Here is a 13,820-nt window from a genome sequence, read left to right as displayed (position 1 = left end):
AAATGTACTTTTTGTCGTTTTAGTCTTAAATGAATGAGGATGTTCAGTATTTTATCCCATAATTGTATTAATCATAATAATCATAAAAGTCATTTTGATTATCACCTATAATACAAACACGTTGCAGCCCAAAGTGATTTCATGGCTTAATAATATTTCTTCGTTGTATTTTATTATCCTGCGGCATCCAGTTTGTATTGGGTTTGGGAGCTTTATTGTTGAATGTGCCATCAAATAATAACAGTAGTAACAATAGTTATTTATGAACATAACCAATAACACTGCTAACAATGTCTGTGTGAGTCCTCTCTCTTCACAATCCCCAACTCAGCATTAGTTAACACATCTGTATACTGTCCTTGTGAAGTGGACTGTTCATTATCCCTTCATCTCCACCTGATGTGTAGCGGTCCCCCACACACACACACACACACGCACACACACACACCTCTCTCCCTCTCTCTAGTGGTCAGCAGTGTCCATATGGGCTGTAGTGTGGTCACTCAGTGTCCGTATGGCGGTGTTCTGGGAAGTGTACTGCTCTCTAATAGGGGTTAATAGCAGTACCCATCTGGCTGTAGCTGGTCTGGTCTGATCTGACCACCCTGCTGAAGGACACTTGGTCTTGGACCCTCATCTGACCACATGGCCAGTGAAGCCCAGTTAAGCTCAGCTCAGTGTGGGGTTGCTGGGAGCATGCTGCTGCATTAATGGTTTTAACCAGCCTAGTAGTGTTGTCTACCAGGCAACCGCTGTATGTCGGACCAGTCAAAAACACCATTCATATGTTTATTTCAAATGTTTGCTGGAATGTTTTTCTGGAATTTTTGGTTGAATATGCTTAGAATGTAAAGTGCTAGAAAAGCTCTACATAAATCCAATCCAGGCATAATTGATAGTAACGTCTCTCGTACAGATAGTTGGTTGTGGTGGGTGGCAGACTGATCCTTGTTCTTCCTGACCCAGCCTGAGGTTGAATGTAAAGTTGAAGCCCACTTAGTGTTTGCATGGCGGGGTGGAGGTAGGGAGGGAGGGAGGGAGGTGTACTGGAGGCAGATGGCAACAGGGAGAGGCTCTTTCCACTGAGGAGAATCACAGATAATTGGAGTGTGATGCTTAGCGGCGGTCTGGCGATCGATGCCAATCCCTCCTCTCTAAGTCCAGGGGTTATCGTTTGCTTTGCTTTTCATACGCTGCAATTAATCCAGTGTTTAGCCCCCTCACACCTGCCTGGGGAGAGCATGGCCATACCAATAACCTGGTTAAGACCACTATCACCCCTGGTGTGTGTGTGTGTGTGTGTGTGTGTGTGTGTGTGTGTGTGTGTGTGTGTGTGTGTGTGTGTGTGTGTGTGTGTGTGTGTGTGTGTGTGTGTGTGTGTGTGTGTGTGTGTGTGTGTGTGTGTGTGTGTGTGTGTGTGTGTGTGTGTGTGTGTGTGTGTGTGTGTGTGTGTGTGTGTGTGTGTGTGTGTGTGTGTGTGTGTGCGTGTGTGTGTGTGTGTGCGTGTGTGTGTGTAAAGTGTTGGGGTCACGTCTGGTTTGTAAATGGATGCTCCCGGGGCTCCACTGTGCCCTGTTACGTTTTTTTTCATGAGGTGTGTGGGTGTCACCTCAGTGTGTCTCTAGTCCTCGTGTGTGAAATCAGAACCAGGGAGGATCCTGCCCTGAGGCCTACAGCTCAGAACTATGGAATAAAATAATGTTTCACCACGCACCAACCAAACAGACCTGTACACAGAAGTAACACACACACACACAGAAACACTTAAAGCACACACCAACCAGTGACAAATCAAACACACTGTTCTCTGGCCTGTAGAAAGACAGTGTTAGTGTTAATCCACTGACTAAATGATAGATTTATATCCTAAAGCCACAGGGACCACACACCTCAGGCAGCTGCCATGGAGAGAGGTTATAGCACAGGACACAGTGGCTAGGTAGGGCTTTTAAAATGGTAGTTTGTGCAGTTTTTTTAAACATATCTAAAGTTATATTTTTGGTAGCCAGAGCTTTTAGATTAGAGTAGTTAAGATTGGTACATATTTAGGCCTACACAATTGCTGAACGAGAAGAGAAAAGGAAAGGGTGGAGCGGTAGAATGAAAGAGAGAGGGTATAGTGGTGTTTTCAGTGGAGTGTGTCCTGTTGAAGTGGCTAATATTTTAATTAAGTCTGAGAGGACTGTGAGAGCTGCCTGAAACTCCCTCTCCTCTGTTGATGGCAATTTAGCTGCTCCCCAGAGGCACAGCCAGACACACTGTTGTGTGTCCTCCTCCCTATCCCATAGGGTGTGTCCTCCTCCCTATCCCATAGGGTGTTAGTTGGTGGTGGTGCTGTTTAGCTGTACCCAGAGACAGTGACAGCCCGGTGGCCCCTAGTCCTGTCTACAGGCCTGTTCCTAACATGCTCTGAGCCTACTCTATCTGCTGTGGGGGGAGGGGGGCTCCTCTCCTCTCCTCTCCTCTCCTCTCCTCTCCTCTCCTCTCCTCTTCACTGGGGTATTCAGGCCTGAGGGAGGGTTGGTTGTCAGTTCTAAGAGCGGGTCTTTGTGGGGTATTTGTCAGGCCTAACCAGGGGTCCACGGGGGGGCCTTTGTCCCAGGGATGTAGTGCTAAACGGAGGCAGATGGCTGGGTGGTGTCAGCCTGTCAGCCACGTGGGGCTCCAGAGGGGACAGGGAAGAGGGAGAAGGGGGCCCAGCACAGGCCTGTCACCCTAAAGAGGGGTTGGGTCACCCCGGGTCAGGGCCTCTGCCTGGCTCTTGTTAGCACCCTCAATGGGCACCATGTGCGCCCCATTTTGGTCCCCCTGTCTGTGGGACTGGTATCCTAGGAAACCGGGCTGCTGAGAATTCTCCTGGGGGGAGGAAGGGTCCCCACACACACACACTCTATCGCTCTCTCTGGGGAAAGGGGGTGAATGTGTTTGATTGACAAAAGGAGTGTGTCTCTTCCTTAATGGCTTTTTAGTCAGCTGGATAATAGACCGACCGCCTCTCTCTCGCTATGTCTCTCCCCCCTCTCTCTCTCTGACACCCTCGCACTAATGCTGGGTAATTACATGATTTGTAGTGTTTGGGAATTTTATTAATCGAGGATTTATGAGGGCCTGCTTGGTGTGTGTGTTAAAGGAAAGGTTCACCCATTTTGAATGTTATATTGTTTTTGTGCATCTCTGAGTGATGTTCTATCGATTCCCTAGGTCATTTCATGTTTTCATATGTATCTGAGTTATTGGCTTTCAAGCAGGCAGAAATCCGGCCTGTATAAGGTAGCACGCTCTCACTACACTGGAAGTTAATAGGAGTACGACTTTTAGATCGCAAAAACGCCTATCATACATAACTCGGGAGGATGTCTTCTCTCGAATGAGCCAGTGATCATATTTTAGCGATATTCCTCCCTGGAGAAATTTGTAATTTAATGGAGGGTCTAGCACATTTTTCCTATTTGTCTGCCTGTTTAGTCCAGGGTGCATTGAATGGTGCAGTTGCCAGAGATATTATAGAAAGGAGATAGGAATCCAATGAAAGAAGGAAGTATAACGCCCCACCCAGCAGACTGTTGACCAATCGTGTTCATGTTGTCATGCTGCATCACACGGTTGCTAAGCTAATGGTCACTCAATTCCTTCTCAAAGTCAGTGTATATGTCGAGAAACGTGCCTATTTTTCTCAAAGGAGGTAATGTCACGATTCCAAAGCTACACGATACTACAGATAGCATGTTAATTATCTCACATCTTGGAAAAGATTTGTAATGTTGTACTTCTTGTTGATGAAATTCATGCTAATGTTGGGCTCAGCTAGCGCCCAATAGACTCCCATTGGCCCATTGACGTAGCATGGGCAGCGTTTCCCATCTCCTCAAAAGGATATCTGCCGTTGCGAATGTTAGACTCCACTCTGTGAGGCACATCGATCTGCAGGTTGAACATGGTGAGATTGTAGACTCCTAAATTGATAGTGCAGTTTGTTTAGGCGATTTTATAGCTAACTAGCTACTTTACATGTTGATATTGTCTTTGGTACTATGTTTGCTAGCTACCTAGCCAGCCCATAAAGGGAGCATTGCATTGTGGACTTGAGCAGCAACATATTTCCACAATGATTTTCCATGTTGCTACTAACCTTGTTATGACGCCAAAATGATACATTTGTTCACAAAAAATATTGTTCTCACATATTAGTGTAATTTTACACTAAATTAAAGTAATGAGTGGTTTTGGGTGGATTCTTCCTTTAAGTGCATACGCAGCTGGCACACACACTGATTTTTCGCAAGTTTGGTTATAGGTCAGCTATGCAGTCTTAACTTCCATCCCTAAACTTAGTGCCACCATAGACTGAAAGACTAAATGCGCATTGTCATAATTCTCTCTTTTTTGTATCGTCAGTCATGTTACCTTGTATCTAGTCATTCCTGTAACCCTGTCTCCTGTATTTAGTCAGTCCTGTAACCCTGTCTTCTATATCCAGTCAGTCCTGTAACCCTGTCTCCTGTTTTAGTCAGTCCTGTTACCCTGTCTCCTGTTTTAGTCAGTCCTGTTACCCTGTCTCCTGTTTTAGTCAGTCCTGTAACCCTGTCTTCTATATCCAGTCAGTCCTGTAACCCTGTCTCCTGTTTAAGTCAGTCCTGTTACCCTGTCTTCTATATCCAGTCAGTCCTGTAACCCTGTCTCCTGTTTTAGTCAGTCCTGTTACCCTGTCTTCTATATCCAGTCAGTCCTGTAACCCTGTCTCCTGTTTTAGTCAGTCCTGTAACCCTGTCTCCTGTTTTAGTCAGTCCTGTTACCCTGTCTTCTATATCCAGTCAGTCCTGTAACCCTGTCTCCTGTTTTAGTCAGTCCTGTTACCCTGTCTTCTATATCCAGTCAGTCCTGTAACCCTGTCTCCTGTTTTAGTCAGTCCTGTTACCCTGTCTTCTATATCCAGTCAGTCCTGTAACCCTGTCTCCTGTTTTAGTCAGTCCTGTAACCCTGTCTTCTATATCTAGTCAGTCCTGCAACCCTGTCTCCTGTTTTAGTCAGTCCTGTAACCCTGTCTCCTGTTTTAGTCAGTCCTGTAACCCTGTCTCCTGTTTTAGTCAGTCCTGTAACCCTGTCTCCTGTTTTAGTCAGTCCTGTAACCCTGTCTCCTGTTTAAGTCAGTCCTGTAACCCTGTCTTCTATATCCAGTCAGTCCTGTTACTCTGTATACAGTCAGTCCTATATCCAGTTAGTGCTGTAACCCAGTCTTCTATCTCCTGTGCCCTGTAGGTTTGCTGGTAAGACGGCCAGTAGTGGAGCTGTGGTGCTGGTGACAGTGGAGTTGAGGGAGTTGTCTACAGCCCTGATCACCATCAACACAGAGAAGAGTGTCATGGGCTCCATGCTGCTCCGAGACCTCAAACAGGCCCTGGCCCAGGCCTAGAGCCTACAGCGCCCCCTAGCCCCAGTCCTCCAACACAGGGAGAAGTCCACATTTATTTCTGTCTCCCAATCTCTATGCTTCTTCCTCTCTCTTTCATTCTCTGTCACACAAACACACACTTACATGCAGGCAAAGAGATTGATATTGTTTCCCTTATGCTTACACATCCTCCCATACAGTTCATACACACACCTCATATTTTTTTACGCTGTGACCATCTATTGTCAACAATGAGCATCAATGTTTCTGCTGCATTTTATTTCAACAGGAATCTTGTGTCTCCCCAGACCAGAGACTCTGTATCTCCCCAGACCAGATACTGTATCTCCCCAGACCAGAGACTGTATCTCCCCAGACCAGAGACTGTATCTCCCCAGACCAGAGACTCTGTATCTCCCCAGACCAGAGACTGTATCTCCCCAGACCAGAGACTCTGTATCTCCCCAGACCAGAGACTTTATCTCCCCAGACCAGAGACTGTATCTCCCAAGACCAGAGACTCTGTATCTCCCCAGACCAGAGACTCTGTATCTCCCCAGACCAGAGACTCTGTATCTCCCCAGACCAGAGACTCTGTATCTCCCCAGACCAGAGACTCTGTATCTCCCCAGACCAGAGACTCTGTATCTCCCCAGACCAGAGACTCTGTATCTCCCCAGACCAGAGACTCTGTATCTCCCCAGACCAGAGACTCTGTATCTCCCCAGACCAGAGACTGTATCTCCCAAGACCAGAGACTGTATCTCCCCAGACCAGAGACTCTGTATCTCCCCAGACCAGAGACTCTGTATCTCCCCAGACCACCTTTTTAGTGCAAAGAGAAAAGCACTCCTAGATTCCTTATAGCCTTTTATTTAATATTAATATTAATATTTAAATACTGTTATTGGGATTTGAAACCTCTAAAGCTTTTCAAGAGCCAAAAGCCAAGACAAATGAACTACCATTATGCTATATACTGTATGACATTGATATAAACAAGATACAGTACTATTCTCACTGTGTTATGTGCCTCATCCATTCCAAACCCTTGTATTGTTTCCAACAGAGCAACGCCTGTGAAGTGTGTCTGTAAGTGAAAAGGTTATGTTTTCTTAGGTAACCAAAAATGTGTTTATCAATCAATGAGGTCTGTATCACTTTTGGTGAAAAGAAGAACTGAATATATTAAAACTGTAAAGTGAACTATGGTTGTTGAAGGTTATTTTGAATTAGTCTGTCTTGATTGTGGTGCGTTGTGTGTTCGGTTTGTGTGTAGGGTTGTTTTCCTGTGTGTAGGGTTGTTTTCCTGTGTGATTGGGTGTAGGGTTGTTTTCCTGTGTGTTTGTGGGTAGGGTTACTTTGATAGAGTGTGTGTTGGGTTGTGGTGCAGTGTGACAGACTTGTGTCTTGGGTTGTGGTGTGTTGGCTATGTGTGTGTTGGGTTAGAATGCAATGTGTTTGTGTTGGGTTAGGATGCAATGTGTGTGTTGTGTTGGGTTAGGATGCAATGTGTGTGTTGGGTTAGGACGCAATGTGTGTGTTGTGGTGGGTTAGGATGCAATGTGTGTGTTGTGTTGGGTTAGGGTGCTATGTGTTTTGTGTCTGGCTGTGTTTTGGGTTAGAGTATAGTGCGTTTGTGTTGGGTGCGGTGTGTCTGTGTGTGTTGTGTTGAGTTTGGGTGTGGTGTGTGGGTGTTGTGGTTTGTGTCTGGCTGTGTTTTCCGGCTCATAAGCGAGGTGTCTCAGAGGGCTGTACAGAACACCTGTTTAAATCATCTGTCACTGCTGCACCGCACCGCTAGCATCCATCACCTCTCCCTACGTACTCATTCCCCCTGCCAGCTGTTCCCATCACACACACACACCACGGCAGATCATACACACACACCTCGACAGGCCATAGACACACACACCTCGACAGGCCATAGGCACACACAACCACTACGAAAGGCCGTAGACACACACAACCACTACGACAGGCCGTAGACACACACAACCACTACGACAGGCCGTAGACACACACAACCACTACGACAGGCCGTAGACACACACAACCACTACGACAGGCCGTAGACACACACAACCACTACGAAAGGCCGTAGACACACACAAACACTACGAAAGGCCGTAGACACACACAAACACTACGACAGGCCGTAGACACACACAACCACTACGACAGGCCGTAGACACACACAAACACTACGACAGGCCGTAGACACACACAAACACTACGACAGGCCGTAGACACACACAAACACTACGACAGGCCGTAGACACACACAACCACTACGACAGGCCGTAGACACACACAAACACTACGACAGGCCGTAGACACACACAAACACTACGACAGGCCGTAGACACACACAAACACTACGACAGGCCGTAGACACACACATACACTACGACAGGCCGTAGACGCACACAACCACTACGACAGGCCGTAGACGCACACAAACACTACGACAGGCCGTAGACGCACACAAACACTACGACAGGCCGTAGACGCACACAACCACTACGACAGGCCGTAGACACACACAACCACTACGACAGGCCGTAGACACACACAACCACTACGACAGGCCGTAGACACACACAAACACTACGACAGGCCGTAGACACACACAACCACTACGACAGGCCGTAGACACACACAAACACTACGACAGGCTGTAGACACACACAAACACTACGACAGGCCGTAGACACACACAAACACTACGACAGGCCGTAGACACACACAAACACTACGACAGGCCGTAGACACACACAAACACTACGACAGGCCATAGACACACACAAACACCTCGACAGGCCGCAAAATATTTAGTTTCACTCCCACTTCTTCTGCCATTTTCCCCTCTCAGACACGAGAGCTGCTGCTGTAGCTGGCAGTGTGTAGAAACGGCTTTATCTGCCATTATGACACAAGCCGTTAAGGCATACTGCAGCTGTAACTTACAGCTCCCTCTGACCTACACACACACACACACATAAATCTGGAGCTTTTACAGTCCCGGCTTGGTGATGTTTTTATGTCACATTTAGAGAGGGAATGGTCTGATGCTAAATCAGATTTTACTCCTCAACATAGACGGACTGCTACTTCATACTTGTAGCTTACATGGCTGAACTGAGCCGTGTGGTGCCAGGACAACAACCTCTCCCTCAACGTGACCAAGACAAAGGAGATGATTGTGGACTACAGGAAAAAAAAGAGGACTGAGCACGCCCCCATTCTCATCGACGGGGCTGTAGTGGAACAGGTTGAGAGCTTCAAGTTCCTTGGTGTCCACATCACCAACAAACTATCATGGTCCAAACACACCAAGACAGTCGTGAAGAGGGCACGACAAAGCCTATTACCCCTCAGGAGACTAAAAAGATTTGGCATGGGTCCTCAGATCCTCAAAAAATTCTACAGCTGCACCATCGAGAGCATCCTGACTGGTTGCATCACCGCCTGGTATGGCAACTGCTTGGCAGAGGGTAGTGCGTACGGCCCAGTACATCACTGGGGCAAAGCTTCCTGCCATCCAGGACCTCTATACCAGGCGGTGTCAGAGGAAGGCCCTCAAAATTGTCAAAGACTCCAGCCACCCTAGTCATAGACTGTTCTCTCTGCTACCGCACGGCAAGCGGTACCGGAGTGCCAAGTCTAGGTCCAAAATACTTCTCAACAGCTTCTACCCCCAAGCCATAAGACTCCTGAACAGCTAATCATGGCTACCCGGACTATTTGCACTGCCCCCCACCCCATCCTTTTTACGCTGCTGCTACTCTGTTAAGTATTTATGCATAGTCACTTTAACTCTACCCACATGTACATATTACCTCAACTACCTCAACTAGCCGGTGCCCCGCACATTGACTCTGCAACGGTACCCCCCTGTATATATAGCCTCCCTACTGTCACTTTATTTTACTTCTGCTCTTTTTTTTCTCAACACTTTTTTTGTTGTTTTATTTTTATTTTTTTTGTTTAAAATAAATGCACTGTTGGTTAAGGGCTGTAAGTAAGCATTTCACTGTAATGTCTGCACCTGTTGTATTCGGCGCATGTGACCAATAAAATTTGATTTGATTTGATTTGAAGTCATGTATGTTTGCATTAGATATTGTTCCCACTATGGAGATTGGTTCGGTATTGTTATGATGAATATGTACAGTATCTTAGATGCTTTCTTTCATGTTCCAGTTCACATTATCAGACATTTATAGGAATTTGTGTGAGAGACTGGGTTTGAGCCGGGATTGACTGCGGGTCACAAGACTGTAAGCCTGCTAAACGGAAGCTTAAGTACTGTGAATGCAATTTCCCTTCACGGTCAGGCAGTAGAAGGTTTGGGCATTAGAAGGTGTAGTATAGAAAAGAGCCTCTAGTAGTTGAGGTGTGCCAACACTAAGTCAACATCCAACAGACTGTACATTTACTAGATTGGCATTTCCCATTAAAACACAAATCAGGAAATACATGAGAAAGCGGACAATTATTTATCATTTGATAGCAACAAAATATAGGTGGTACCACCAGCATGTTCATTTAATTAATCTGAGTGGCTGAGTGAACTAATTCTCTGGACGCCTCTACCCAATAGCTAAACATGAGTGTGTTACTTTACAGTAAAAGGTATGTTGCTTCTTTGTCTGCTGTTACTGTAAACGACATGATGATCAACATGTTGTACAAGAGCGTTTCCCAAACTAGGGCTCACGAGAGAAACTCTGAAATGAAATGTACTAATTTGCGCTTAGTTCATAGTAGCCACTAGATGCGGTTATAATAAACAGTGGTTTCTATTTTCTTCCTACAAATGTGGCTCTATCTTTTGAACAGTTTAAGCTACAAAATATTATGACCCATCACTAAAAAGAAATGACTCTCAGGAACACGTATATGTCTTCTGTTTCCCTCTACGATGCCCACAAGCTGTCCAAGACTCATTAGAACAGAGTGGACAGGACCAGGCACTAAATCAGAGGGGGAAAAGAAGATCATTAATATAATATGATATTATTTTCTACACAGAAGATCATACAAAATTATTGCCTGATGATCTTCTGAACTTCCCGATACCTTTCTGATGCATTTCAGTTACTTCAAACCATACTTCCTTCAGATTGAATACTGTCAAAAGTACTGTCAGACTGATTTGTAATAGACTGTCATAGCTCCAATTAAAGAAGTAAACATTGGCCGTTGATTACATAATTTATTGTTACGTGGTGGTGTTGCGAGAAAAAAATTTTTTTTAGTAAAATGGGGCTGTGGGCCCAAAAAGTTTGGGAACCCCTGTTGTAGAAACTTTTTTGTCTGCTATTACTATAAACGACATCATTACATCATCAACATGTTGGACACACTTCTTTGTCTGTTGTAACTATAATGACGTTGTAATACTGCAAACATAAGCAGGACACAGACAGGCAGTCTAAGTAGAGATTTAATGATCTTAATTATTTCATATTCATTTTATTTATTTTCCTCGCAAATAAAACAAACATTTATTTTTGGTGAATGGCTAAATTGAAGCATGATGGCAGGCATACCTCAGATAGTTATGTTGATAATGGTTTTCATCTGACTAGCTACATGATCTGACTGATTACAGTCCTAATTATACCAGTTGTCTGTGGTTGTTTGGCTCCTCCTTGTTGTGATCATCACATCACCACGGCAACGGCTCCACATATCTCAAAGTTCAGTCATCTTCCTAATTTGATGAAGAACAACTGAACTGGGCCTTTTTGGTCTTGTATTCAATGTCTTTGACTGAATGTTAGACTGGATAAGAAGCTGTGGAAAGGCTGATGTAGACAAACTAAGAAGCACGCGCACACACACACACACACACACACACACCCTCTAGTCTACTCTCCCTGTGTGTGTGATCCATCTCCCAGGTTGGCACCTACTATAATGGGCATGGTGGGGAGGGGCCTGCCTCTCTCCCTCCTCCCCTTCTCTCCCCCTCTCCCCTCTGCAGTGACAGCTTGATTTTGTGCGCTCTCTCTCAGGGCGACATGATGGGCCTGTTAATATGGACTTTTCATGGTGTCTGTCTGAGAACAGGAGAGAGGGACACGAGGGAGGGAAAAAGAAGGTCCCAGTTAAGGATACGCCTGTCTTATTGCCAAAGGGAGGGATGGGGTAGAAAGGGGGATAGGAGGGATAGAGGGTCCCAGACAGACAGTAAAGGAAACTGCTGTCTGACCTGAGCAGAGAAGGCACTTCTCATTAACCACAGTGTCTCCCTCTGCACAGACGTGCAGACACACACACACTCACATTACAATTCAAAGACACCTTCCCTAGCAAGCTTGCACTCTCTCTAACACACCTTTGAATATCAGTAATATACGGTATAATATGGGGCCATTTTCCCAGAACAAGATGAAGCCTATACCTGAATTGAAAGGTGATGTTTCGACCTTTAGGTCGTCATCCATACACTAACAGGAAGTATAGACAGTCAGGGCCTCTACTCCCGACTCCTTCTTCACAGTCAGGGCCTCTATTCCAGACTCCTTCCTCACAGTCAGGGCCTCTATTCCAGACTCCTTCCTCACAGTCAGGGCCTCTATTCCAGACTCATTCCTCACAGTCAGGGCCTCTATTCCAGACAACTTCCTCACAGTCAGGGCCTCTATTCCAGACTCCTTCCTCACAGTCAGGGCCTCTATTCCAGACTCCTTCCTCACAGTCAGGTTCTCTATTCCAGACTCTTTCCTCACAGTCAGGGCCTCGATTCCAGACTCCTTCCACAGTCAGGGCCTCTATTCCAGACTCCTTCCACAGTCAGGGCCTCTATTCCAGACTCCTTCCTCACAGTCAGGGCCTCTATTCCAGACTCCTTCCTCACAGTCGGCCTCTATTCCAGACTCCTTCCTCACAGTCAGGGCCTCTATTCCAGACTCCTTCCTCACACTCAGGGCCTCTATTCCAGACTCCTTCCTCACAGTCAGGGTCTCTATTCCAGACTCCTTCCTCACAGTCAGGGCCTCTATTCCAGACCCCTTCCTCACAGTCAGGGCCTCTATTCCAGACTCCTTCCTCACAGTCAGGGCCTCTATTCCAGACTCCTTCCTCACAGTCAGGGCCTCTATTCCAGACTCCTTCCTCACAGTCAGGGCCTCTATTCCAGACTCCTTCCATAGTCAGGGCCTCTATTTCAGACTCCTTCCACAGTCAGGGCCTCTATTCCAGACTCCTTCCATAGTCAGGGCCTCTATTCCAGACTACTTCCTCACAGTCAGGGCCTCTATTCCAGACTCCTTCCACAGTCAGGGCCTCTATTCCAGACTCCTTCCTCACAGTCAGGGCCTCTATTCCAGACTCCTTCCTCACAGTCAGGGCCTCTATTCCAGACTCCTTCCACAGTCAGACCTCCTGCTCTTCATTCCTCAGCAACTTCAAGGTTTTTCCTGATCTCTCCACCACTTATTTTACCTGTACATCCAAACATTTATTACAACAAATGTATTTGAAGCTGTACATTGTGTGTCTACACATTGATTAACCTCCAATATGATAACAAATCAAAATAAATAGTTGCAAACAAGAACTCATATTTTCGGTCAATGCAGAGACAATTTACAAACCATAATACTTAAACGTTGATTTTATTCATTTGTGAGATAAAGTGGAACAGAATAGGGTGTGATGAATACTGTGTTTTGGAGGGAAGTGGAAAGTGTCATATCCACACCAAATACAATCTTCTCCCCCAAACCCATCTCTGTCTGTCACCAGGGGACCCCTGGGGATGGTGATTGTGGTGATTAGGCTTAAATTGATGCTTCACAGCTATTGTGTGACTCTCCTTTATTGTAATTAGATTTTTTTCTGCGCTGAAGTTTCTTTGAAATGCTGCTCTGAAGCGTGGAGACTAATGAACTACATCTTCCCACTCAGAAATGTTCAATCAGCTCTTCGTTAGGACAACACACACATTGAGGCTTTCAGTACATTTTATTTTTCACTTTACTTTTTTCTGGCTTCACATATTTATCTGCTGTGTGGAGACTGGAGTAGGGGAGGAAAATGTTCTGTTGAGATGGGAGGGGGGGGTGATGGAATGTATACACATGCAGGCATTTGTGCCTGTGAGCACACACACAAACTAATGGAAACATCCATAGTGAATAAGCAACCCAGTCTCATGAGATATACATTCAATTTAAATGTTTTTGCCAAGTACTTGCATTTGCACTTGTTTGCTGTAAAACGTTCCATTACAAAAAAATTCAAAATGTAACATCAACTTTTTTTTATATATTTTATAAACCCTTTAAAATATACTTTCATGTAAAGTGTTACCAACGCAAGTTCTTTGAGCAGCAGCATACAGCCAGGTGTCTTCTGCCTCTCCTCTCTGTGCTCTCTAAGTGAACGCACAATGGAAACAGAACGCCTTTATGGT

General features: G+C 45.6%; 2 protein-coding genes across 7 annotated transcripts in view; both read left to right on the top strand.

Moving 5' to 3' along the window:
- The window catches only part of LOC121582644 (AP-3 complex subunit beta-1), a 58,337-nt gene extending 51,742 nt beyond the window's left edge, over positions 1–6,595 (top strand). For all 6 annotated transcript variants that reach the window (XM_041898610.2, XM_041898609.2, XM_041898611.2 and 3 more), the window contains exon 27: positions 5,257–6,595. In XM_041898610.2, coding sequence (XP_041754544.1) covers positions 5,257–5,410 — 154 coding nt within the window. In that variant the 3' untranslated portion in view covers positions 5,411–6,595. The remainder of the gene's footprint in view (positions 1–5,256) is intronic.
- On the top strand, positions 5,651–6,595 carry LOC123492581 (metabotropic glutamate receptor-like protein N). Its single transcript, XM_045225104.1, has 2 exons — positions 5,651–5,859; positions 5,904–6,595. Exons 1-2 carry the CDS (start codon positions 5,651–5,653, stop codon positions 6,220–6,222), a joined length of 528 nt encoding a protein of 175 aa, XP_045081039.1. The 3' UTR covers positions 6,223–6,595.
- Positions 6,596–13,820: the final 7,225 nt, after the last annotated feature.

The sequence above is a fragment of the Coregonus clupeaformis genome, chromosome 15 (genome assembly GCF_020615455.1).
Source record: "Coregonus clupeaformis isolate EN_2021a chromosome 15, ASM2061545v1, whole genome shotgun sequence".
Classification (NCBI taxonomy): Eukaryota; Metazoa; Chordata; class Actinopteri; order Salmoniformes; family Salmonidae; genus Coregonus; species Coregonus clupeaformis.
Note: the sequence above shows the minus strand (reverse complement) of the source record. Positions and strands in the feature narration are given on the sequence as shown.

What these genes read in the sequence shown, in the direction of transcription:
- LOC123492581 (XM_045225104.1), top strand. Translation starts at nt 5,651, where the DNA reads ATGTTTCTGCTGCATTTTATTTCAACAGGAATCTTGTGTCTCCCCAGA. An exon ending in GACTCTGTATCTCCCCAGAC is followed by an intron (nt 5,860 to 5,903) that starts CAGAGACTTTAT and finishes ATCTCCCAAGAC; the next exon opens with CAGAGACTCTGTATCTCCCC.